Genomic DNA, 24,711 nt, shown 5'->3' with positions numbered 1-24,711 from the left:
TCTTTTCCTTTTTCCAAATGCCGGGTGTCCCACCAGCCAACCGTTTCGACCGTTTATTTATTTTTGAAATTTGAAACGATATCCCGCTTAACTTTTCTTTCTTTTTATATATATAAAGAAATATAGACTCTAGGTGGCTTACAATTATACAGAAAAGAAAAAAAATCAATAATAATCCAAACGGAATTGCATGCATGCATTAGTGCGGATGAATACCCGTGTTAAAACAAGGAACATCCTCGCCAGGCAATATTGAGAATGTTGTCTCTGTGCTGATTTTGGGGAATTGGGGTTTTTTTGGGGGGGTGGGGAGGGGAGCGGAAGACCCTGATCTGACACAGAGTTGAGTGTGCTTAAGCCTTTGATTTGAGTGGCTTTACGTGTGCCCTGGCAAATGCTAATGATAGCTTTCCACCTGAGGGGTGTTTATATCCTACGTCCAAAATGTGTACAATCTGTGAACACAGATTGTGCGAGCTGTGTACCCCTAGTTATTTGCACGTGGTGCTCAATGAGTGTACGGTCTGTGTGCCTGTGCTTACAGCTGTTGTATACAAATGCCCTCCGAAGCAACAAGTGTACACACTCTTGCCACGAAGGGATGGAGGCAGCGTTAATGTACGAAATCTGAGGTTTGCCATGGAAGTAGGGCCGGAGCTGGTTTCTGAGTGGTTGGGTGTGGGGGTGAGTAACCTAGTAAAGACTTTGGGAGTTCGCAGGATTGAACCAGTGCAATAGGAAGAGGGAAAGGGGCTTGCTTTTATTTTATTTTTTAAAGAAAATTATCCAATGGGTCTCTCTGCCTGGGGCTGTTTTGCTTCTGCAGGGTCCAACCTCTCATTCTTTGCATATTTCCGGAGGACAGAGATGCACCAGTCAGGACTAGCGGGCTGATACATTTGATAAAAATAAATCTTCTCATTGCCTCAAAGTACCTGGTCTGCTGAAGACAAACACTTGATAAGGGGAATGCCAAATAAATATTAAATATACCCGGTGGCTGCTCTGGTTTAAGCACATTTAACTCTCGTCTTGTGCGTCCGCTTTACTTGGAGGTAAGGTCCGTCCAGTACAAAGGACTTTCCGAGTGAAATCTGTTTAGGATCAGGGCTCTGCGCCAGAAACCCAATTCTCCACCCTTCTCACTTTCAAGTAGACACGGCAAAGAAAGGAGGGGGGGAACCCACCATTGTTATTATGATTTAAAATGTTGCAGGCTTTGTGTTTTGAAAAAAAAGAAAGAGAAGCTGCCCCCTTGTTAAATGTTACAAAAAAAAAAATTATAATAAGAGAGGAGGGGGGAAATTGGACAGACCCTCCTTCTGAAAAAAATATTGACAATGTCTGTGATTACTCTATTGTTTGATTGCAATGTCTGTGATTAAAAGGAAAAACAAAACGAAACACGAGAAATCTACTGCCAAAGTTAACCCCATGAATGTGACGGCTCATTTGATTCGATGGTTCCTGTCAGAGAGCGGATTTGCGAATGTGTGTGTGATGTGGAAGGCTACCCCAAAGGTTTGGAGTTGTATCAAGGTCAGAGTTAGACCCATTGAAATGAATGGACCCATGTTAGCCATGCCCATTAATTCTGATCCATCTGCTCAGAGTAGAATTATATGCGACCCATTGCATAAAAGCTACATTTTTGTTTCGTCTCTTGATATCCTATATATATATTTATCTATACATTATTACCAGGGTGGTGTAAGTGGTTAGAGTGTCGGGACTGTAACCCAGGGGACTGGGCTTCAAATCCTCCCGCTAAACTATGAACCTGACTGGGTGACCTCACAAGCCAGACAGTCTTTCTCAGCTTAGCCTATGTCACAGATTGCCACTGAATATAGTTGTCAGGGAACAATGGCAAGGACGGTATTTTGCTGAGAAGCCGCCTTAGGGGGAAAAGCTGGAAAAGGTTCGGAACGGGGAAAACAGATATCAAAGGGGTGGAACAACTCCTGTGAAGAAACCTTACAACATTTGAGGCTCTTCTGTTTAGAGAAAAGAAGAGGGAAGGAGGGCCAGAAGCAGATTTAGGGGTGCAGAACTGGTTCTCCCACACTTGGTGCCAATCCGAGAGGGCACTGTGACAATGATAAACAATGGAAGGTGAGAGGTAGGGGGTTGCGCCAAATTTCTGGTGTTGCACAGGGCACACCGCTGGAATTTCAAAGCTCACTTTAAATGCCACTGAGAGGGCACGATAGAAGTTTGCAACATTATGTATGGCAAGGGTATGAATAAAAATATTGTTTTTTTGTGTAGCCGAAGGCTTTACCCCCCCAAAAAAGAGAGACAGAGACATAAGACGAAATAAAACACGTTACAAAATAAAGCACATCACACAATTAGAATATTTATTAAAACCAGGCATTCTGTCAGATAAGGGCTTGGTCCTCTGGAAAACAATTTAACATCCCCATGAACCTTTCTCCTTAAAATTGCTGCTCTAGAGGTAAAACAGGCCGGCACCATGGCTTGGAGAAAGTGAGAAGTTTTTTCCCCTCTCTCCTCATGACAGAACTTGTGGAAACCTAGGGAAGCTGAAAGTTGGAAGTTTCTGGTCAGATAAAGAAAGGACTTCTTCATGTAGCACATAGTTCAACCATGGAACTCGCTGCTGCAGGAGCGCCACCAACTTGGATTTGGTTTTAGAAGCAGATGAGATAAATTCATGGAGACGTAACACTTTCAAGGGCTGCCAGCCACAATGGCCGCGCTCTGCCTGGTCCATGGCGGGAGACAGCTATGCTTCTGAATACCAGTTGCTGGAAAATGCAGGTTGGGGAGAACGCAGTGGTGCTCAGGTCGGGCTTTGGGCTTTTCAGCAGAGGCATCTGGTTGGCCAGGATCCTGGACTAGATGGGCCTTTGGCCTGATCCAGCAGGGCTTTTCTTATGTTCTCGCAAGACGCCATGCAGAAAAATGCTTCTCTGCTTCTGCAAGAGAGAGTTCCTTCACCTTGGGGTGAATGCTACTTTCAGAGCAGCCCAGAAGTTCTTGATCATGGGATACACACACACACAATAACGTCAAAAAGCTTCAGCAACAAAAAGACGGAGAACACAAGGGCAGGGTGGAACAGCAGGTTGGAAAGGAGCGGGTGGGGACATGTCTGAAGACCTGCTTCCCTCTTGGTTCCATATGCAGAGCTTACTTCGAACAGCACCCTCATTTTTAAAAATAGTTGAGGGCCACATTCCCTACTGGGCAAGCTTCTGGGGGCCAAATGGTGGGAGGAGCTGGCCAGGTGTGTGTGTGTGTGGTGAGGGAAGCAGATGAGAGTGCCTGTTCCTTCAGCACAGAAAAAAGGATGCCTTCCCCTAAGATTGACTGCCCTTCTGTTTACATGATGGCAAGTGCTTCCGTATACACACCAATACATGCACAAATATTATGCAGATCTGCGTGGCTACCCTTCTCCAGGGGCATTGGCTGTGGAGGGAATGGGCAGGCGAAACCACCACCAACTTGCCTGCTGCCATTCTTAGGAGATTTCAAGGTGTACGATTGTTCCACAGCGTCACGATTTGGCAACCTGAACGGGCAGGCGATGGTTGTGCCGGCTCCCTGGCGGCCAGGGAAGGGCCTTTGTGCCAACTCGCCCCTTTTTTCTGCCCAGGCTGTGAGCTCTCCTTAATGGTGCTTGCAGAGGATCTTGGTTCCAAGGATAGTCATAAAGAAGTAAGTATGTTTTCATTCCAAAGGCAGCCTCAAAGGAACTGGCTTTCCTCAAAGAGGATTAAGAAAACGCCCGTCACATTAAAAGTGCTCTGATGCAACGAGAGCGAGGAGCGGATCAAAAAGGGGATGATGGAAGGAGAGTCCTGACAGATCTAGTGCATGGGTAGGCAAACTAAGGCCCAAGGGCTGGATGCGGCCCAATTGCCTTCTGAATTCGGCCCATGGACGGTCCAGGAATCAGCGTGTTTTCACATGAGTCGAATGTGTCCTTTTATTTAAAATGCATCTCTGGGTTATTTGTGAGGAATAGGAATTCGTTGTTTTGTTTTTCAAAATATAGTCCGGCCCCCCCACAAGGTCTGAGGGACAGTGGACCGGCCCCCTGCTGAAAAAGTTTGCTGACCCCTGATCTAGTGCAACCCACCAGATGCTCTAAAAGGGAACACACAAGCAGGACCTGGGCGCAAGAGCACATTTCCCCACCTGTGGTTTCCAGCAACTGGTATTCCAGCAACTGGTATTCCTACTGCGCAGGAAGAGCATAGATTGATGGCCATCACTGCCTTCTCTGGGAGTGAGTTCCATAGTTACTAGGTACTTTCGAACATTCAGGCCTACAGAATCATAGAGCTGGAAGGGATCCCCCCAAAGGTCATCTAGCCCAACCCGCTGCAATGCAAGAATCTCAACACACACGGTCCCCCATCCAATCTGCAACCCCATCAGACCCTGCTTAGCTTTGCAAATGTGCTAGCAGTTTCATTGCTGCACCACTAGGAGGTAGGTAAAAAGGTAAAGGACCCCTAGAGGGTTAAGTCCAGTCAAAGGCGACTGTGGGGTTGTGGCACTCATCTCAGGCCGAGGGAGCCAGCCTCTGTCCACAGACAGCTTTCCGGGTCATGTGGCCAGCATGACTAAACTGCTTCTGGCACAACAGGACACTGTGACGGAAACCAGAGCGCACGGAAACGTCGTTTACCTTCCCACCGCAGCACTGACTATTTATCTACCTGCACTGGTGTGCTTTTGAACCGCTAGGTTGGCAGAAGCTGGGCCAGAGCAACGGGAGCTCACCCTGTCACAGGGATTCGAACCGCTGACCTTTTGATCAGCAAGCCCAAGAGAATCAGTGGTTTAGATCTCAGCGCTACCCACATCCCTGCTGCCACTAGGAGGATGCAGTTCTTGCAGTGAGGAGATGAGAAAACACCAATGCTCTGAGAGCCCAGGGTTGAATGTGGCCCTGCAAACCTCTCCATCCGGCCCCCAGAACTCTCCCTGGGCTGCCCTCCGGCTCCCCAGGCCAGACCCCTCACCCAACCTGCAGCACACTATTGCTTTTGCTTGGCAGGAAGGCATCCTTGAACAGTGATGCCTGTTTGGAGAGAGGTGTAGAACTTAATTGGCTGAGGTGGAGTATTAGTTTAAGGCACTCAGTTTAAGACATTCAGAGGCTAGAGTCAGTAGCAGTGGCTCTTGAGTATGTGGAAAGTGCCATCCAGGTCCCCAATATGGATATTAGTTTTTCCCTTTGTGTATAAAGATCCCCTTTATAAGCCCACTTGTAAATGTATCCTGCCTCTGGTAGTGGTGTTCATCTCACGTCCAACTTCAAGCCTAGCCACGTTCCTAAGAGGTCGCGAAGCCTCCTGAGGGAAGTGGGTGTTAGTGGCAGGATTAAAAACACAGCCACTTGTGTGTGTATAAGTGAGGCTGAGCAACTGCGATCCCCGACAATCCAGAGGAAGCTTGAATAAAGTGCTGCTTGATGCTCTTCTAGTACGCTATCTTCCTATATATATATATAAAGGCAAGGCTGTCGTCACGCAGCAGTTCATGCGGCCACCTCTACTCCAGCATGATGACAGAATGCCAGGTGAGAGAGTAAGCAGGTAGCAGGCAGCCCAGGCAAGCGGGGAAGGCATTTCAAAGAGCTGTTTGCCAAACCACTCTCCGAAGCTCCTCCCCCCTTCCTTAAAAGAGGTTTGAGAGAGCTGTGAAGGGAAAGGTGAAGTCTAAAGGGAGGTGGTTCCCCCTTTAGGAAGGAGTTGGCCAGGTGGAGGGCGGGAAAGGGGGTGAGAGTCCCCACTCTGTGTGTATGGGTCTCTCTGACTTGTGTGTGGTTGAAATTTAGCCTATAATATTGAGGTCACATCCATTGCTCCACCCACTTCCCCCCAGGCCCCACCCACCACTAGAAGGTGGCCTATGATGGAATGTGGCCCCCAGGCCGAATACCTTTCAAATTCATGTTTGCCTTCTCTGCTTACTAAAATATTGGGAGTCTACATTTTTGCCCAGCAAAGGCTGGCTCTTCCAGGCACTAAAGGATTGTAGCTTTAACATTCCTTCCCTCCAGTTTAGCTGGATCGGAAATTATCCAAGTGGGTCTTGGAGTGTTTTTTTCCTTCTTGGATTCCGTTTTTTTTAAAAAATGGGATGCTAAATTGACTACCAAATAAGCAGGCCCAGTAGCAGGATGGAAGTAATCCAGCACTGGAGAGAGAAAGAACTCCTCTGAATCTGGAGACATGATTTGACTTACGAGCTTGTAGAGAAAGCCTATTATAACTGTATTCCCTGCCAGCTGGTTGAATGTGGGGAAGCGGTGAGGGAAATGAGATTATCCATCACAAGCAGTCACCACCAATACCAGCTCAATATACCTTTGACATGGGATAGCATCACATCGTGGAGACAGACTAATTGGTTCTCTTTCTCTCATGCCACCTCTCGGCTTCGCCATCAATCACAGGCTTGTATTTTGCTCGGGATAGCGTTGGCAGGTATAAAAGATGGGCAATCTGTTGCTGTAGCAGGTGCCAGGAAGCCAGAAACACAAAGCCAGGTCAACATTGGCCTATTTCTAAGGTGCCAAGCGACGCCTCGTTGGAGAGATGCTTGGTGCATTATTTTTTTTGGGGGGGGTGAGGGCCCCCTGAAAATATTAGTTGGCGGCCAGAGGAGCAAGAATCTGTGGTGATGTCTTACCCTGACCAAGGCAGATGATGCCAATGAGCTACTGAGCGAAGTTCAAGGTGCTGCATTTGGTACACAGAGCCCTGAAAGTTAATCTCATTTCATCTTTCCATTTGATCACTGCAGGTGAGAGCCTCATACAGACACCATGGTATCAGGAGGTACATTCTGCATTATGTAGGAACTGGACCCACTTAGGCAGGAAGAACCAGCTGCACAAATGTAATTTGGGGAATACCTGGCTTGCCAGTGTTGTTGTTTGGTCGTTTAGTCGTGTCCGACTCTTCGTGACCCCATGGACCAGAGCACACCAGGCACTCCTGTCTTCCACTGCCTCCCGCAGTTTAGTCAAACTCATGCTGGTAGCTTCAAGAACACTGTCCAACCATCTCGTCCTCTGTCGTCCCCTTCTCTTTGTGCCCTCCATCTTTCCCAACATCAGGGTCTTTTCCAGGGAGTCTTCTCTTCTCATGAGGTGGCCAAAGTATTGGAGCCGCAGCTTCAGGATCTGTCCTTCCAGTGAGCACTCAGGGCTGATTTCCTTCAGAATGGATAGGTTTGATCTTCTTGCAGTCCATGGGACTCTCAAGAGTCTCCTCCAGCACCATAAATCACAAGGTAAATCAGGAGGTACATTCTGCATTATGTAGGATCTGGACCCACTCAGGCAGGAAGAACCAGCTGCACAAATAAAAGATGGGGAACACATGGCATGCCAATAGTAAACGTGAAAAGGATCTAGGGGTCTTAGTAGACCGTTAGCTTAACATGTGTCAACAGTGTGATGCAGCACCAAGAGAGGCTAATGCTATTCTAGGCTGCACTGACAGACATCTAGTGTCCCAATCAAGGGAAGCAATAGTGCCGCTTTATTCTGCCTCGGCCGGCCCACACCTAGAGTCCTGTGTTCAGTTCTGGGCTCCACAACTTAAGAAGGATGTTGACAATCTGGAATGTGTGCAGAGAAGGGTGACCAAGATGAAAAAAGATCTGGAGTTGGGTTTGTTTAGCCTGGAGAAGACTGAGATATGATAACCATCTTCAAATATCTGAAGGGTTGCCTCCTGGAAGCTAGCCTGTAGGACCCAAACTAACGGATTCAAGTCACAAGAAAGGAGATTCTGACTAAACGTTAGGAGGAACAGGAAGTACTGTTTGATGGTGGAACAGAGTCCCACAAGAGTTGGTGAACTCTCCTTCCTTGGAGGTTTTTAAGCAAGGGTTGGATATACCGGTCATGTATGATCTAGTTTAGATCCCTTAGAATGTTAGAACCAGAACAGCAGGCTCTGTGCTGTGGAGAAGAGAGTGGAACTTTAATTTTACTTTACGTGATTATGCAAGAAAGGTGCCAAATGAGTTATTTCCACTTGCCCTCGGCTGTCCTCCTCGCTTCCTTCCAGAGCTCCTGTCAAGGCCAATTTCCTCAGAGCTGTCCAGCACTTCTCAGCAAAGTGGCCAGAGCAGAAACCCTGTCACTTAGTGTAGTAGTCTAAAAATCTGATGCCAGGTGCGTGTGGGAGGCAGAGAGCTAAGGAAGGTAAACTCAAAAAGTTGCATGGCATGGGCAGGAAGGAAGGAACATGCTTTCCTCCCCCAGGAACTCTTGGGTCAGCCTGCGTTCAACTCCAAATTAAGAGGTAGTTGTTGTTTTCTTAACCTGCCCTGCAACACATAAACAGCTACCTATGAGGCTGTTAGTCCAGAGAGGAATGATTAGCCGCCCTCACATCAAAGGGACATGTCCGCAGCTTCAAGAAATCAATGCTAAGAGCCCTGCTGAAAGCACCATTTAGTACAAAATCTTCTTTTTCAGAGGCCAAGCAGATGCCTTTTGTTAAACCCAAAAGGACATGAGGGCAACAACCTTCTTCTGTTGTTCTCTGGCATTGAGGCACACTGAACGTGGCAGTTCCGTACAGCCATTACGCACAGGAAAGACTATGAATGATTACCTCTTTGAAAACCATAATAGCCAGAGAGCCACTCTTAAGTTAGCAAAGGCAATACTGAGCTAGGTGGTCTGAACTGGTATGACAGCTTCATAATACAGTCATAAAGGTAAAGGTAAATGGACCCCTGACCATTAGGTCCAGTCGTGGCCGACTCTGGGGTTGCTGCGCTCATCTCGCTTTACTGGCTGAGGGAGCTGGCGTACAACCTCTGGGTCATGTGGCCAGCATGACTAAGCCGCTTCTGGCGAACCAGAGCAGCGCATGGAAACGCCGTTTACCTTCCTGCCGGAGCAGTACCTATTTATCTACTTGCACCTTGGGGTCCTTTCAAACTGCTAGGTTGGCAGGAGCAGGGACCGAACAACGGGAGCTCACCCCGTCGCGGGGATTCGAACCGCCGACCTTCTGATCAGCAAGCCCTAGGCTCAGTGGTTTAACCCACAGCGCCACCCGCGTCCCTACAGTCATACCTTGGGTTAAAGACACTTCAGGTTGAGCTTTTCCAGCTTGCGTTCTGCAGTGACCGGAAGTAACAGAACGGGTTACTTCCAGATTTCGTCACTCACGCATGTGCAGAGGCTCAAAATGACGTCATGCGCATGGGCAGAAGAGGATCCTGTTTGCATCCAGAGGTACCACTGTACAAGCCACAGCTTTCATGCAAAAGAAAAAAAAAAGGTCCCAGGTTCAACCCCCAGGAAGTTGCTGCCAGTCAGTGTAGGTAATGCTGAGCTACTTGGAACAAGTGTCTGACGCGGCAGAAGGCTGCTTCCTATGTTTTGGTGCTGCAACCCTAAAATTTGGGGGGAGCTGCAAATCTGCGTGCAGAAGGCCCCACGTGGAATCACAAGGCCTCTAGGTAGGGCTGGGAAATCCTGCCAGTTGTTGTAAATAAAACTGAGCTAGATTAACTGTGATGCCAGGGCTCCTAGCTAGAAAGTTAAGAACAGAAGAAAATCCCTGCTAGATCAGGCCAGTGTCCTTTCTAGTCCAGCACTTACAGTGGCCAGCTAGATGCCCCGGACGGGAAACTCTCATACAGGACACGAGCACAAGAGCTGATCTCTGAATGCAACTGGCATTCAGAGGTAATAATAATAATAATAATAATAATAATAATAATAATAATAATAATAATAATAATAATAATAATAATTTATTATTTATAACCTGCCCATCTGGCTGGGCTTCCCCAGCCACTCTGGGCGGCTTCCAACAAAATATTAAAATACAGTATTGCATCAAACATTGAAAGCTTCCCTAAACAGGGTTGCCTTCAGATGTCTTCTATTTACTGCCTCCAACAGAGGAGGGAGAAATATAGCTGCCATGGCTCCATGAATTTCCTGCAAGACTTAATCTACAACGAAAAGACCAATAAAAATCAAAATCTACTGAGTGAAAATGCCTCTTTAGTTTCCCAAGCAGAATCTAAACCAAGACTGCATAAGATGGTTCATGGGGGTCGTGTTCAAAAGAAACAGATACACAGAAGAACAAGGTGCTGAGGTGGGGTGCCGTTTGGGCAAAAAGAACTCTCTTTTTTTTAATGTATTGGTTGATACACACACATACACGCACATGGTTATTCAAGGTGTCACCCTGAGGTATATATATATAAAAACCCCCAAGAAAGCAGACTCCAAAGATTGGCCCTCCCTTTCACCAGCGCGACGCTGTGTTCACTTTTGACATGATTCCAGCTGGACCGCGGCTGCAAGGCGAGAGTTGGTTTCCCCAGCATCCTTTGCTCCACACGTCGCAATGGTCTGTGGCGTCCTCCCCGTTCTCTTCTGTCCTTCCCTCTCCCGCCCCCAAAGCTTCCTCATAGGCCCTTCCCCATCGTGAGAGGCAACGGTTGGCTCTTGCCCGGCTCCACCCCCTCAGCTTTTAACCACTCCATCTTCTGTTTGTGTTGCTGAACGGCATCGGCCACCCGGGCGTCGATCATGGCTTCCGTGAGGACGCCGTCCTCGGAGGCATACGCTGCGGCCTGAAGAGGAGAAGGAGAGGGAAATAAACCTGGTTTGGTCATTCCTTGAATGGCACCCGCGAAGTGGAAAAAAACCCTTTTCTGCATGGCATGGATAAATTGGTTCCTCGATAAGCCTTTTAGGTGAGCCTCATTTCTGTCCCAGGATCCTTCACTGCTGACTTGCAAAGCTGCCATTCCCTCAACACAGAGCAGGGGGGTGGCCCTGCAGGCTTCTCAGTCTGGCCCTCGTATCTCTTCCGCAGGCCGCACCCCACAGTGGCCTAGCTTTTGCATGCTCCCTTGAGTGTTCATGCCTCTCTAAAATGCGTCCTTGGGACTCTTGCTTGCCTGGATGCCGGATGGAGAGAGGGGTTCGAGTTGCGCAGAAACCAATCGCCCAGCGCACAAAGGCAACATTTACATCCATTGCTCCGCCCACATTTCCCTCTGGCCCCTCCCACCACTGGCATGTGGCCCTCAGGCTGAGAATCACTTCCCACTCTGCTGCACACTAACAGCGAACTCCTCCTCAAGTGTATGGATCCTGGTGTAGACGAAATGCAAGCGCGCACCCCAGAGCAAGAGGGAGAAGGTTTGGAGAAGTACAAATGGAAACCATTTTCCAGAGAGAGCCTTAAAGGGTGGGAACCCCAGAAAAATCCCATTGAGGTCTGTCTGTGGGCATTCAGCGGGCTTGACATTCATACCAACTGTTGGGGGGGGGGAGGAAAAAAATATGAGAAATCTAGGGAGGAATGGAATGGAGTAGCCTGGGAGAGGGGAGAGGAATGGAGTAGCCTGGGAGAGGGAGGAGGAATGGAATAGAGTAGCCTGGGAGAGGGAGGAGGAATGGAATGGAGTAGCCTGGGAGAGGGGGGAAGAATGGAATGGCATAGCCTGGGAGAGGGAGGAGGAATGGAATGAAGTAGCCTGGGAGAGGGAGGAATGGAATGGAGTAGCCTGGGAGAGGGAGGAGGAATGGAATGGAGTAGCCTGGGAGAGGGGGGAGGAATGGAATAAAGTAGCCTGGGAGAGGGGGGAAGAATGGAATGGAGTAGTCCATGAGAGGGTATGGCCAGGGGGAACCTGGGCTACAGGCACTCTGCAATGCAACATTTTGTAGAATTCTACACCCTGGATTTGTCACCTAGAGGAGTGACAGCCCAATGATGCTTGGGAGCCGCTGCCTCAAAAGAGCACTTCACAATGCAAGATGCCCGGGGCAGGCAGCCTCTGATGGCTTGGCATGCTCAAAGCTTGCCCAGGTGCCCGTCACTAATGGAGCTGCAAAATGCAGGTGCTCCCTGGCGAGACGGGGCTCAGCGCCAGGAAGGATCCAGTGTTTGTTCAATGGCCGCCGAGCGCTTTCCCTTTGCTGTGTTTTTTGCAGGGTGTGTGTGTGCACAAGGGTGCAACCTTCATCCCCCCCGGCCAGACCGCCTGCAAATTTTTATTGTGAAGACTCCAGCTGGGGCCGTGCGATGCACGCTTGGCTGATTCTCTCAATGACTTTCTAAAAATAGACCTGCCTGGGGCCCCGACTGTCAGGAAAGGAGTGGGAGAAAGCAGATGCCCCTTCCAGGAGGAGCTTTAACTCCTTGAAATTGAACACACCAGGCTTTTTCACCATTTTTTAAGATGCAAACACTCCTCCACTCACCAGGCCGGACTTCTCACTGAGACAAAAAGGCTCTGTGACTTCTTATCCTGTCATTTCAACAATCCCCTCCCTTCTACTTCTATCGTCCTAATAACGAGGGCTAGAAACTTAGGAACAACCATAAAAGCTGTGTTTTCAAGAAGCTGGATTTTGTGTGGCACAGAGGAACTGTGGGAACACAGAACAATTGCCCCATTGGCTTCCAATTCCTCAACCACCGCCTCTTCCGCGAGTAAAAGGTTGTAAAGTTTTCCCCAAAGAACATCATTCTGTACTATGTGTGTGAGAGAGATATATTCTGCAACTGCAGAACATTTAGGCCTGCATGAAGTATGCAAATTGAGAAGAAGAGAAGAAGAAGAGTTTGGATTTGATATCCCGCCTTTCACTCCCTTTAAGGAGTCTCAAAGCGGCTAACATTCTCCTTTCCCTTCCTCCCCCACAACAAACACTCTGTGAGGTGAGTGGGGCTGAGAGACTTCACAGAAGTGTGACTGGCCCAAGGTCACCCAGCAGCTGCATGTGGAGGAGCGGAGACGCGAACCCAGTTCCCCAGATTACGAGACTACCACTCTTAACCACTACACCACACTGAGCAGCAAGAAGCCTGTTGGATGAAGCCACTAGCTCATCTAACCAACCAAATACCAATGGGAAGCCTGCTTGAGTACAAAAGCAACTCTCCCTACTTGTGACTCTCGGTAACTGATATTCAGAAATATTGCCCATGGTGGAGGAAGAAGCAAAGTCAGCGTGACAGGAGGAGAGAGCTGCTGCTCTGCTCAGGTCCTGCATGTGGGTTTCCCATGGGTAGGCATCTGGTTGGCCACTGTTGCAGAACAACATGCTGACAAAACGCTTGCAAAATACCGTACAGAGCAACTTTGTAATGGTGCAACTGTGAAGGCACACGGCAGCTTTCTTAAGATGCGTTTGACGTGTGTCAAACGGTTCTAAATGGCTCTGAAATGTTTTAAATTACCTTTTTATTTTAAAATTGCACTGTTTGAACACTCTGAGCCTTCCCCGCACAGGGCTCCTCTGGGAGGGAGGGCGGAAAAGAAAAAAGGAATCATAAATAAATCATATGAGATTTCCTGGTCTGGTTGACACGTCGCGCAACGAAACAACGGCATTATCCAGTGCACATTGTTGTCAGCCCCAAGAGGGTTCACAGCAGGGAACTGGCTCTGCTGTGCCACCCATCCATGTCTCTTTCAACCCTTTCCATGGGCCAGCTTTGATGGGTGGGCACAGTACCCAACTAAGTCCTACTTGAAGCAGATCCATTGAAATCAACCTGGATTCGCCAAGTGCATCCGTTTCAATGGGTTGCCTCAAACTAAGCCCCTGCTCAGAGCAGACTGCCTGAAATCAATCGCCCCAAGTCTGTCATGTTCCTTTGTTTGGTATGGGCTTACTCTGAGTAGGAATTAGTTGCCAAAGAGGTAAAGGTAACGGGTAAAGGGACCCCTGACCATTAGGTCCAGTCGTGACCGACTCTGGGGTTGCGGCACTCATCTCGCTTTATTGGCCGAGGGAGCCAGCGTACAGCTTCCGGGCCATGTGGCCAGCATGACTAAGCCACTTCTGGCGAACCAGAGCAGTGCACGGAAACGCAGTTTACCTTCCTGGTGGAGCGGTACCTATTTATCTACTTGTACTTTGACGTGCTTTTGAACGGCTAGGTTGGCAGGAGCAGGGACCGAGCAACAGGAGCTCACCCCGTCGTGGGGATTTGAACCGCCGACCTTCTGATCAGCAAGCCCTAGGCTCTGTGGTTTAGACCACAGTGCCACCCACGTCCCTAGTTGCCAAAGAACATAAACATAAAAAGAACCTGCTGGATCAGGCCAATGTCCCACCTAATCCACTGTCCTCAAAGCGGCTGAGATGCCTATGGAAAACCTCCACAGAAAACTTACATAGTTTAACTGGTAGGGTTTTGAAGAGCAAAAAAGAGGAGACATCTGCCGACTTCTACTTTTAACTATGGATCGCTGTGATGACTCTACACTCATGAAAAATAGGACGTGTCCGGTAAAAAGAGGACATATGGTAACCCTACCATGGGATGCATAGATAAGTTACTTTATTTCATCCCAAAATTCAGCTTCGTTGGATGGCCACGAGGTCTAGCGTTATGAGAGAGGAAGAAAAACCTTTCTCTACCGATTTTCTCCATAATATGCATATTTCAGTGAACTTACTTCACACCACTTGCCTTTTCTCTAAACTAAAAAGTCCCAGATGCTGCAACGTACAGAAGTGCTGCCCCGTCCCTTGATAATTCTGGCTGCCCTTTTATGAACCTACATTGGTCTAGAGTAGGACCGAACTATAGTCTGCCAGAGAGGTTTTCTAAGCCTGCAAAATGGGGGGGGGGGGGAGAGAATGCTGCAGTGTGGATGGTGGCGAGGCAAAGTAATTGAAAATACGAATTGGAGGTGAATTAAGCAGCAGTCGTTAGCAGCAATTAAGCCTCCCCCCCCCTTTTGGGATTATATCGAAGGTGCTCTGACCAAGAGAAGGTTTGAGAAATTGCTTCATTAAATCGTTTGGCTCCAGGAGGCAGAAATCGTGGCTTTCGCTGACCTGAGGTGCTGGCTAAAAAACAGGTTGTGAACTTTCATTCCTGGTTAGACTCTTTTCTTTTAAAGCACCGCAGTGCCCTTCCTTCCCCGCCCCAAGGCTGTCGGAAACAGACCAAGGCAGGCAGGCAGGCAGGCAGGCAGAGAGAGAGAGAGAGAGAGAGAGAGAGAGAGAGAGAGAGAGAGAGAGACTGAGGCAGGGGAAGGAATTCTAAAACACCTTCCACGAGGCATCCACTTGCGTCAAGGCTGTTTGAAGGATGCGCACAGCCGCACCTGGCTCGCCACAGCTGCTGTTTGTCAAGATCAGGAAACGCAAGCACGCTCACAAGGAGGGAATGGGACCTGGGAAGGTGACAAAGTCACTCTGCGCCACCCAATCACGTCACAAACTGGCGGGCGTCAATGTCCAGCGTTCTCAGAAGAGGCAAAGAACAGGCTTGATTCCCCCCCCCCTTCTAAATTCAATCCCTACCTAGCCCTAGGATGAAGGGCTGGGGGAACCTGTGGCCCTCGAGATAAGCCTGGACCCAACAGGCAGAGATCATGGGCTTTGTAGTCCCTCGATGTCTGGAGGGCTTAGGCTCCCCAGCCCAGCACCCTATGGGTTTGGATCAAGACCAAATTTCAGGGGTTGATTTCCCTCCCCCTGTGGATTTAGGCTCCCCTCCCTTCAAAAGGACAGATCCTGAAGCTGGGGCTCCAATACTTTGGCCCACCTCATGAGAAGAGAAGACTCCCTGGAAAAGACCCTGATGTTGGGAAAGATGGAGGGCACAAGGAGAAGGGGACGACAGAGGACGAGATGGTTGGATAGTGTACTCGAAGCTACCAGCATGAGTTTGACCAAACTGCGGGAGGCAGTGGAAGACAGAAGTTCCTGGCGTGCTCTGGTCCATGGGGTCACGAAGAGTCGGACACGACTAAACAGCAACAACCCCTCAAAAAGTGCCATGGTGCTCAGGTTCTGCTCGTGGGGGGCTTGGCTCTTGTAAAAACAGGATGCAGGATGAAATGGGCCTTTGGTCTGATCCGGCAGGGCTCATCTTAGGTTCTTAAGGGGTGCCCCAAAATTCTATATATATAATTGCCACAGTTCCTGACGATGGCTGGCTGTTTCTCCCCCCCCCCCCCCAGAGGATAACAACACTGCTGCCAGTGACACCCCCACTGGCGGCAATAATTCCTGTCACCACACAAGAAACTCTGCATGAGCTCCCCGCCACCACCAATAGTACCCCATTCTCCCCACGGCTGTGAATGGGGTGATGAATTTGGGAGGGATTTCATCTCAGCACTAGTCAGCTGTGTGTGTTGCAATTCCATAGAAGCAAAAACGGCACAAAATTGCACTTGTGAAGAGTTTCGGCTCTCTTTTCTATTCAAAACTACGTTCACAGTCCTTATGACTGCTTGAAAGCATGTGAAATCTCACAAGTGCGCTCTCTCTTGCAATGTAACATAACGTAACACTGGGCAAGGAAATGAACTTGTAGAAAATGTCAGCTCTCTCTTCTTTCCAAAAGCAGTCCTGCAAAGTTTTGCTTGAAAGCGTGTGAAATCTCACAAGCTCTGTATCTGTGGAGTTGCTGGTGTTTGACCCCCAACAACACAAGCGGTTATTTAAAAACAAATTTGCCCCGGGAGAATGCTAAATGTTCTAGTGTCGTGTCTTATTTACTGAAGTTTAAGCTGCTGTTTTATTAATGTATTTTTCAAAATTAATTATACAGTTTTATCTGGCCCACATTGTCTTTATTTTTTGCTGATATTTCGTAATTGTTATAAACCACTTATAATATTTTAAAAATCTCTAAGCGACCTACAACATAAAACACACAAATTATACCATTAACTCGAAAGTACAACCTGAACCCACCGTCTCCCTCAGTCTAACCTACCTCACAGGGTTGTTGTGGGGATTAAATGAGGAGGGGGAGAACCACCTCGAGCTCCTTGGATGAAAAAAGGCAGGATATGAACGAAATAAATATCCAGTTTGGTGGGGATTTATTTTTAGAGATAATATGGTTGTTCTGGTCTTAGACTGGGTGTTATTATTTAATATGTTCAGGTACATTGGTATGCCCCCTCATTATATCCATGTTGAATTTCTGTTATTGTTTACTTGCCCCTGTGGTTCCATAATAATTTGCAAACGAATAACAAAATATTAAAAATAAAGAATATAGGTATACACAAACTCCTCTCTCACACGTCTAAGGCCAGAGTAAAAAGGTGCTGTCTTCAGCATACGACAAGAGGATGGGAGATGGAAACAAGAGTTTTCAGGAGGCATTACGCAACCCGAGGCTCTTTGGAAAAAGGAGTCAATGGGCAATTTTATTGCGGCTGCCTCAATCGGTCCCAAGGGGCTGGATGCGCCAAGGCAGTGTTTTCTTTCTTTTAAAAAAAAGACCAACTGAAGCTTGCGCACAGCAAATTTGCAAGCTCGCGCACCTTACTGAACTCTCAAACAGAAAACCTGCAATATTTTGGATGAGGTGTGGCAGCACCAGCCCTGCCTAAGGCTTGCTTTATTTTTCAAAACGTATTTATAAACCGCACGGAACGTTTTCATCAGTCTTACCGGGGTTCTACAGACGGCAGGCGAAAACGTTACTCTTCAACCAGGCCTTTTGCTGCTTAACACCCGATACCCTTTTAAATGTGTTGTAGGAGGGGGTGGGGTGAAAGCTATGGGTTTGTTTTTGTTTTGATCATGTATTTTGTGCTTTTTTCACATTGTGTTTTTCTGTTGTGATCCGCCCTGAGATCTATGGGTAAAGGGTGGTATACAAATTTAATAAACAGCAAAATAAAATAAACAAATACTCCCATCTCTAGTCTCCCTCCAGGCAACAAGAGTTAGCAACAACAAAAAAGCAATGCTGCCTGGAAGCCGGTCTCTGTGCTTAGCCCATTCCTGTGTTGAAACCATGCATTTACTGCAATTATATTTTGCTTTTCCTCCAAGGTCAAGGCAGCAAACCCAGCTCTCCCCACTCCATTCCACCATCACAATGATTTTGCGAAGTGGGCTACCAGAAGCAATTTTCTCCTGGTCCCAGGTGTATGTGGGGTTATGGTTACAGGGAAGAAAGAGCATGTTCAGCAACATCTAGAGGTCCAAAGGTTCCCCAGTGCTGAGCTCAGCCAAAGCTAGGTGAAACCAAGCAGACTGGTCTGAGCAGGCAAGAATGCGTCGAAGGACCGGCTCTCTCATAGGATGCTGGACTTACCTGCCAGGCCACGGCGAGCTGAGAGATCTCTCGGCCAGACATGCCTTCGGTCAGCTTGGCAATCTCTGAACACTTCTTCCCATAGTCAAACTGGGCGAGCTTCAGGCGCCTGGACAGGAAAAAGCACACCAGTTTGCATCAACACTGCCATGTTATATTTATTGGAAGCTGCTGGGAAACACCGTAGGTAGGGTCTAAGACAGCGTTTCCCAAACCTGGGTATCCAGCTGTTTTTGGACTACAACTCCCATCATCCTTAGCTAGCTGGACCAGTGGTCAGGGATGATAGGAATTGTAGTCCAAAAACAGATGGAGACCAAAGTTTGGAAAACCCCGGTCTAGGGTTTATAAGTTGTATTTAACTACGTACCCATCAAAAGAGTTAACCTGCTGAAATTAACGGGCATAAATTAAATCACTTTGATTAATTTATGAAAGCACTCTTGAGTAGGGCCAGCGTTGGATGCAACCCTTTATCCAGCAAATAAAACTATTACCGTATTTTTCGCCCCATAGGACACACCTTTCCCCCTCCAAAAATGAAGGGGAAATGTGTGTGCGTCCTATGGGGCGAATGCAGGCTTTCGCTGAAGCCTGGAGAGCGAGAGGGGTCGGTACGCACCGACCCCTCTCGCTCTCCAGGCTTCAGGAAGCTCTCCGCAAGCCATGGGAGCCCGGCATGACTTTTTCTTTATTCCCCCACCCAAAAAAACTAGGTGCGCCCTACGGGCTGGTGCGCCCTATGGGGCGAAAAATACGGGTATACGATTTGCTAGCCGGTGAAGCAGTTCGGTTAGGACCCACGTTCAAACGCCTGCTCAGTCTGCAACGACTTGGCTTGTCATTCCCTCAGACTGACCCGCTTTGAAGGCTGTTGTGAGGATTAACAAAAGAGGAACCGCGAAGAAGCTTTATGCCAACTCAGGCCCACTGGCCCACCTTCCTAGGTACTGCCTATGCTGGATGGGAGCAACTCTCCCGGGATGCCGCTGGGGTTTGAGTCTGGGACCTTCTGCATGCCAAGCAGATGTCCTCCAGCTGAATTTTTGGGGAATATTTTATGATATTGCTTTTCGATACAGGGCAGACACGCAGCACATCGTTGTTGTTGTTGTTTAGTCGTTTAGTCATGTCCGACTCTGCGTGACCCCATGGACCAGAGCACACCAGGCACTCCTGTCTTCCACTGCCTCCCACAGTTTGGTCAGACTCATGTTTGTAGCTTCGAGAACACTGTCTTCTCCTTCTCCTTGTGCCCTCCATCTTTCCCAACATCAGGGTCTTTTCCAGGGGGTCTTCTCTTCTCATGAGGTGGCCAAAGTATTGGAGCCTCAGCTTCAGGATCTGTCCTTCCAGTGATCACTCAGGGCTGATTTCCTTCAGAATGGAGAGGTTTGATCTTCTTGCAGTCCATGGGACTCTCAAGAGTCTCCTCCAGCACCATAATACAAAAGCATCAATTCTTCGGTGATCAGCCTTCTTTATGGTCCAGCTCTCACTTCCATACATCACTACTGGGAAAACTATGGCTTTAACTATACGGACCTTTGTTGGCAAGGTGCTTTTTAAGATGCACATCATTAGAACGATGGAATTCGCTCCCACAAGAGGCTGTAGCTACCCAGACAGGGACTGTTGATGCCAAGCCCTGTACAAATGAAAATCTGCCTGGCTAGACCAAGCGACTGCAGGAGACGAGCTTGACAAGGCAACCCCTCCTCCCACTCCTGCGGGATCTTGAATGAAGTGGACCGGACAAAGTTTAAGATGCATTCCCTGTTGCAAGAGATCTTTGCCCGATACAGGGGGAATCCTCTTGTCAATTCTGCTTCCGCTATTCAGTTGCAAACGATGACAAGTGACTCATGTTCTCAACAGATTTCATAACCCAAATAGGATATATTTGGGAGCAGCAGGGCCCAGTAGTAACATTAGCCAACCTTCAAAGCTAGGCCTGTGACAAAATGCTCCTGTGCAGCCACTGCTGTCATTCCCTTTTGCTCACCTACCCTGTCCTGACTTCATGCGAATACAGTGGCACCTCTAGTTATGAACTTAATTCGTTCCGGAGGTCCATTCCTAACCTGAAATTGTTCTTAACTAGAGGCAGCACTTTAGTTAATGGGGCCTCTTGCTGCTGCTGTGCCGCCAGCACACGATTTCCGTTCTCATCCTGAAGCAAAGTTCTTAACCTGAGGTAACTCTTCCAGGTTAGCAGAGTTTGTAACCTGAAGCGTTTACAACCTAAGGCGTTTGTAACTCGAGGTACTCAGACTTAAGAAAATGGGGGGAGATGTATCCGTGTATAAGATGCCTAATTTTCGGCATTATTTTTAAGGGAAAAAAACCTAGTCATACACTGAAAAATATGGCAATTAATTAAAAAAATAAATATACTGACTGCTTTCCCTCAGTGGCCGGCTTCAGGACGTGCTTGTCAAAATACATCCGGACCAGACGCTCTCTCTCTTCCAGCTCTGGCAGCTTAAAATTAACCATTTCGTCTATCCGGTCATTGATGGCCCAGTCAAACTGCTCTGGTTGGTTGCTGGCTAAGACAAGCATGAACCTGGGGAGAGGAGAAGAGAACCATCATTTCCCCCCTCTCTTAGAAAGTAAGGCAGTTCTATTGGGATTCATCCTCCACATGAGCAACCCCTTCCACTTCAAACAGAGTTGTGCATGCAGGGAGGGTGGGAATATTTCGAGGGACTGTATCGGTGATCAAGCGCGCATCCCCCAAACACCATAAAACCATTCAATGCTCATTCGTCCAATACAGAAAGGCACACATTGTGTGTGTGTGTGTGTGTGTGTGTGTGTGTGTGTGTGTGTGTGTGTAGGCTTGTATCCAATGCCAGCCCTACTCAGATGAGATCCACTGAAGTTCACGGACTTAGGTCCACTGATTTCAATGGGACTTGGTTGGGTACAACCCATCATAGAGGCATAAAAATGTCAGGCTGTTGTCAGGATGCAATTCATATGGCTGCAGTGAACTGCCTGTCCCCTCGATTATACAAGGCTGCAGGAAGGTCTAACAGAGGGTTTGAGGTGCTTCCAAAAACTGCTCTCAGAAGCACCTCCCCCACCTCCCTTTAAAAGGCAGTCCCTAATAAATGCGCGCGCACACACACACACACACACACACTCCTCCCACTGCAGAAAGTTTTGGCAGCACACTACTGCTAATCAAACCAAATTTCTCCCTCATTCTTAACCAATAATACCACATCCCACTTTTCTGCAGAATCAAAGCATTTTTATTTATTTCATAAAATTTATACACCACTTGCTGCTAACCCCCCCAAAAAACCTCATTCAAAACACTACCATACCCTTTGTCACGTAAATACAAAACCGATAACAACACTAATCAGATGAAGTACCTGCATACAAGGAACGCTAGAATTCTTAAAAGCATCTTCATGTGGAACAGTACAAGATCGATATAAGAATTCCACACCGTGGATATTGCCAATATAAGAACTGAATAGATTGTATTTCCTGATGAATCTGCTGGACTTTAATTTCTCATAATATGTTTCATTTATATGACATGTTGGTCTACAGAATGATATATTTTGATATATGTTGAATTGCATTTAAAAAGAATTTATATAGTCACATACAGTGGTACCTCTGGATATGAACGGGATCCGTTCCGGATCCCCATTTGCATCCTGAAGCGAACGTAATCCACGCCTGCGCGTTGCTACTCACTGCATGCCGTCATTTTGAGTGTCTGCACATGCGCGAGCGACGAAACCCGCAAGTAACGTGTTCCGTTACTTCTGGGTCACCGCGGAGCGCAACCAGAACGCTCTCAACCTGAAGCGTATTTAACCGAAGGTAGGACTGTATAGCCTGTTACGTTGTTTGTGTTGTTATCAGGTAAAAAAACACACCCTCAAAGTGGTTTACAAAAAAAAGAAGGCGCACGCGCGCGTACACACATATACACACACACACACACACACACACACACACACACTGAGTGTATGCTGGTGAAGCTTAAAAGCAAAAATCCTATGCCTATCTACTCATTATTTTATATCCCATGGGTCTCACTTCCCAGGACTTGTGTGTTTAGCATCGCAGACTAAGGCACACCCTCTTCCGCCTCTTGCCTCCTTTACTTCTCTCAAAGCGCTCCCAGCTCCTTCCCAAAACTTCACGCAGTGCTTTAAGCATCCTTTTGCTTCACAGCCAGCACCTGCCGCCTCTCTTCTGTCCGCAACCCCCTCTGGCCCTCTCTCTCGCCGACTGACAATAAGCCCTGATTTAATGGCACATTATGATTTGAATCAGCCTGTTTTCCTAATGGGCGCTGGCGGCGACACTCTCGCCATCTGCTCAGAGATGGCCCCCCTGGGGTCAGCGGGGGGAGGGGGGAGGCCAGGGAGGGTGCCACCATCTCCACATTCATTCGGAAACTGGCTACTTTTCTTGATTTCCCCATTCCTGGCTTGCGGCTACGCAGCCCTGACGAGATCCCAGAGGGACAGACACAATGACCCAAAGTCCTAAATGCTTTCCCAGACATCAATGACAAAAAAGGGGGCAATTTCTTACCTGTTACCGTATTTTTCCGTGTATAACATGACCTCATGTATAAGGTGACCCCTACTTTGGGGAGTCCAAAATTAAGAAATCAGTATTTTAAAGTTCAGCTTTTGGAGGAAATCGCCCAAAATTGCTTTTTCTTTCTTTTGAAAATTGCCAAAAAAAAGTTGTTCTGGCAGTCAAGTGACTCAGGAGCTGCCAGAAGCCGCCAGCTCACCCAAGACTCACCGTATAAATCTGCATATAAGACGACCCCCCAATTTTTGACAAAAAAATGGGGGGGGGCATAGTCTTGTACATGGAAAAATACGGTATTTAAATAACATCCTTTTAACATGCCAATATTTAACAGACTATTTCTGATAATGACAATAAACCCCAGAATGTATTTATTTATTTCAGGGGTAGGGAACTTTTTTTCTCCAGCCCAAGGTCCACATTCCCCTCTGGGCAACATTGTGGGGGCCACATAACAGGGCTGGGCAAGGGCAGAGCCAAAAGTTGGTGGAGCCATGGACTTCACCCTTCCCGATGCAAAACTCATGCAGAAATCTTAGCGTTGCATCCAGCTAAGTTCTACTCAGAGCAGACAAAATTATTATTTCTATGTTAGTCATATGCATTAGCTTCAAGGGGTCTACTTGGAGTGGGAGAGAACACACACACGACACACACTCACAAACAAGGCAAGCAAGAAGCATTATTACAGTTCAAAGGCAGCCCTGTTGAGTTTTTATTTCTCCTCCTTTCATTTCAATGGCTTTAACCCGACAAAAATCTTCTGCCTTTTTATAGTGATACCTTATTTTACAAGGCGTATTATATGGTGTATAAACTGCATTATACTGATTTACTGTAAATTTTGTTCCAGTTAATCCGTGGCAAGATGGCCACAAATATAGCTTGGCTTATACAGCGGCCAATAAATAAATAGTTTATTAGGGATGTGCACATTTGGTACAAACTGGAAACATCCCCCCTTTCCCCTCCCAACCAACATAAGCAGAATCTGTAGTATTATTATTTAATGTTTCCAGCCTAAGGCAAAGTATAAGAGCAAGAAAACTATTTAGACTGTCCTGGAGCTGTTCCGCTTCACATTTAGCACACTCCTAGCGCAGGCCCTGAAATGAAGAACCTCAGAGTGGCTGGTTTGAACAGCAGGTACCAGGAGGGCCGTGGATCAGGGTTCAAATCCCCATGCAGGGCTGAGGAAGACCCTGACCACAAACTCTAGAGCAGGGGTCTGCAACCTTTAAGACAAAAAGAGCCACTTGGACCCGTTTCCGAAGAAAACAACAACTGGGAGCCGCAAAACCGGGAAGGTGACGTCGGGACGGTGCGTGACTAACGCACGCACTGCCCCCATGCGACGTCACAGCCAGTACAGCACCCGCCACAGTGGGGAGTGTCGGGGCACACAATGCGCCTCCTCCTCTCGCTAGTATCCGCCCCGGAGCCGCGGCAAAGGTGTAAAAGAGCCACATGCGGCTCCGGAGCCACGGGTTGCAGACCCCTGCTCTAGAGAGATGCTGCCTATCAACATAGACTGGCTTTCTCCAACTCTAGATGTCACTAGACTACAATTCCCAATATCCTTGACTGTTGGCCATGCTGGCTGGGGCTGATGGGAGTTGGAGTGCAACAACATCTGAAAGAACAATACTGAGCTAGATGGGCCATGTCTGACTAGGGAGGCGTATACAACCGTACATTTAAAGCACATGACTCCCAACCCCAAAGAACCCTGGGAATTGTAGTTTATGCCTCACAGAGCTACAATTCCCAGCACCCTTAAACTACAGTTCCCAGGATCCTTGGGGGTGGGGAACGTCATATGCTTTAAATACATGGTGTGTACACAAGCCTGTCTGACACAGCTTCTTACGCTACTATTTTTCTGACCGAATCTCTCTATCACGTTTAAAATTCATATACGTTCCCCAGACCACCTCAGATTCACTCCTCAAACGAAAGTAAAAATGCACAGAGCAAAACAAAAACAAGAATTACAGGGGTCAAGTGGTGGTTTAACCAAATCTGCCAATCTAGC

At 47.8% G+C, this 24,711-nt stretch overlaps 2 protein-coding genes across 2 annotated transcripts in view; one reads left to right on the top strand and one right to left on the bottom strand.

Moving 5' to 3' along the window:
* FNDC10 (fibronectin type III domain containing 10) overlaps nt 1–24,711 on the top strand; it is a 199,398-nt gene that overhangs the window by 129,434 nt on the left and 45,253 nt on the right. The window lies entirely within an intron of this gene.
* Nucleotides 10,130–24,711, bottom strand: part of ATAD3A (ATPase family AAA domain containing 3A) — a 44,071-nt gene continuing 29,489 nt past the window's right edge. The window contains exons 14-16 of the mRNA XM_083513052.1: nt 20,494–20,661; nt 18,093–18,201; nt 10,130–10,617 (exon numbers count right to left, since the gene is read on the bottom strand). Coding sequence (XP_083369178.1) covers nt 10,450–10,617; nt 18,093–18,201; nt 20,494–20,661 — 445 coding nt within the window. The 3' untranslated portion in view covers nt 10,130–10,449. The remainder of the gene's footprint in view (nt 10,618–18,092; nt 18,202–20,493; nt 20,662–24,711) is intronic.

The sequence above is a fragment of the Podarcis liolepis genome (assembly GCF_965112155.1).
Source record: "Podarcis liolepis genome assembly, chromosome: 7".
In the NCBI taxonomy this organism is placed as follows: Eukaryota; Metazoa; Chordata; class Lepidosauria; order Squamata; family Lacertidae; genus Podarcis; species Podarcis liolepis.
This window is presented reverse-complemented; position numbering and strand designations above follow the sequence as displayed.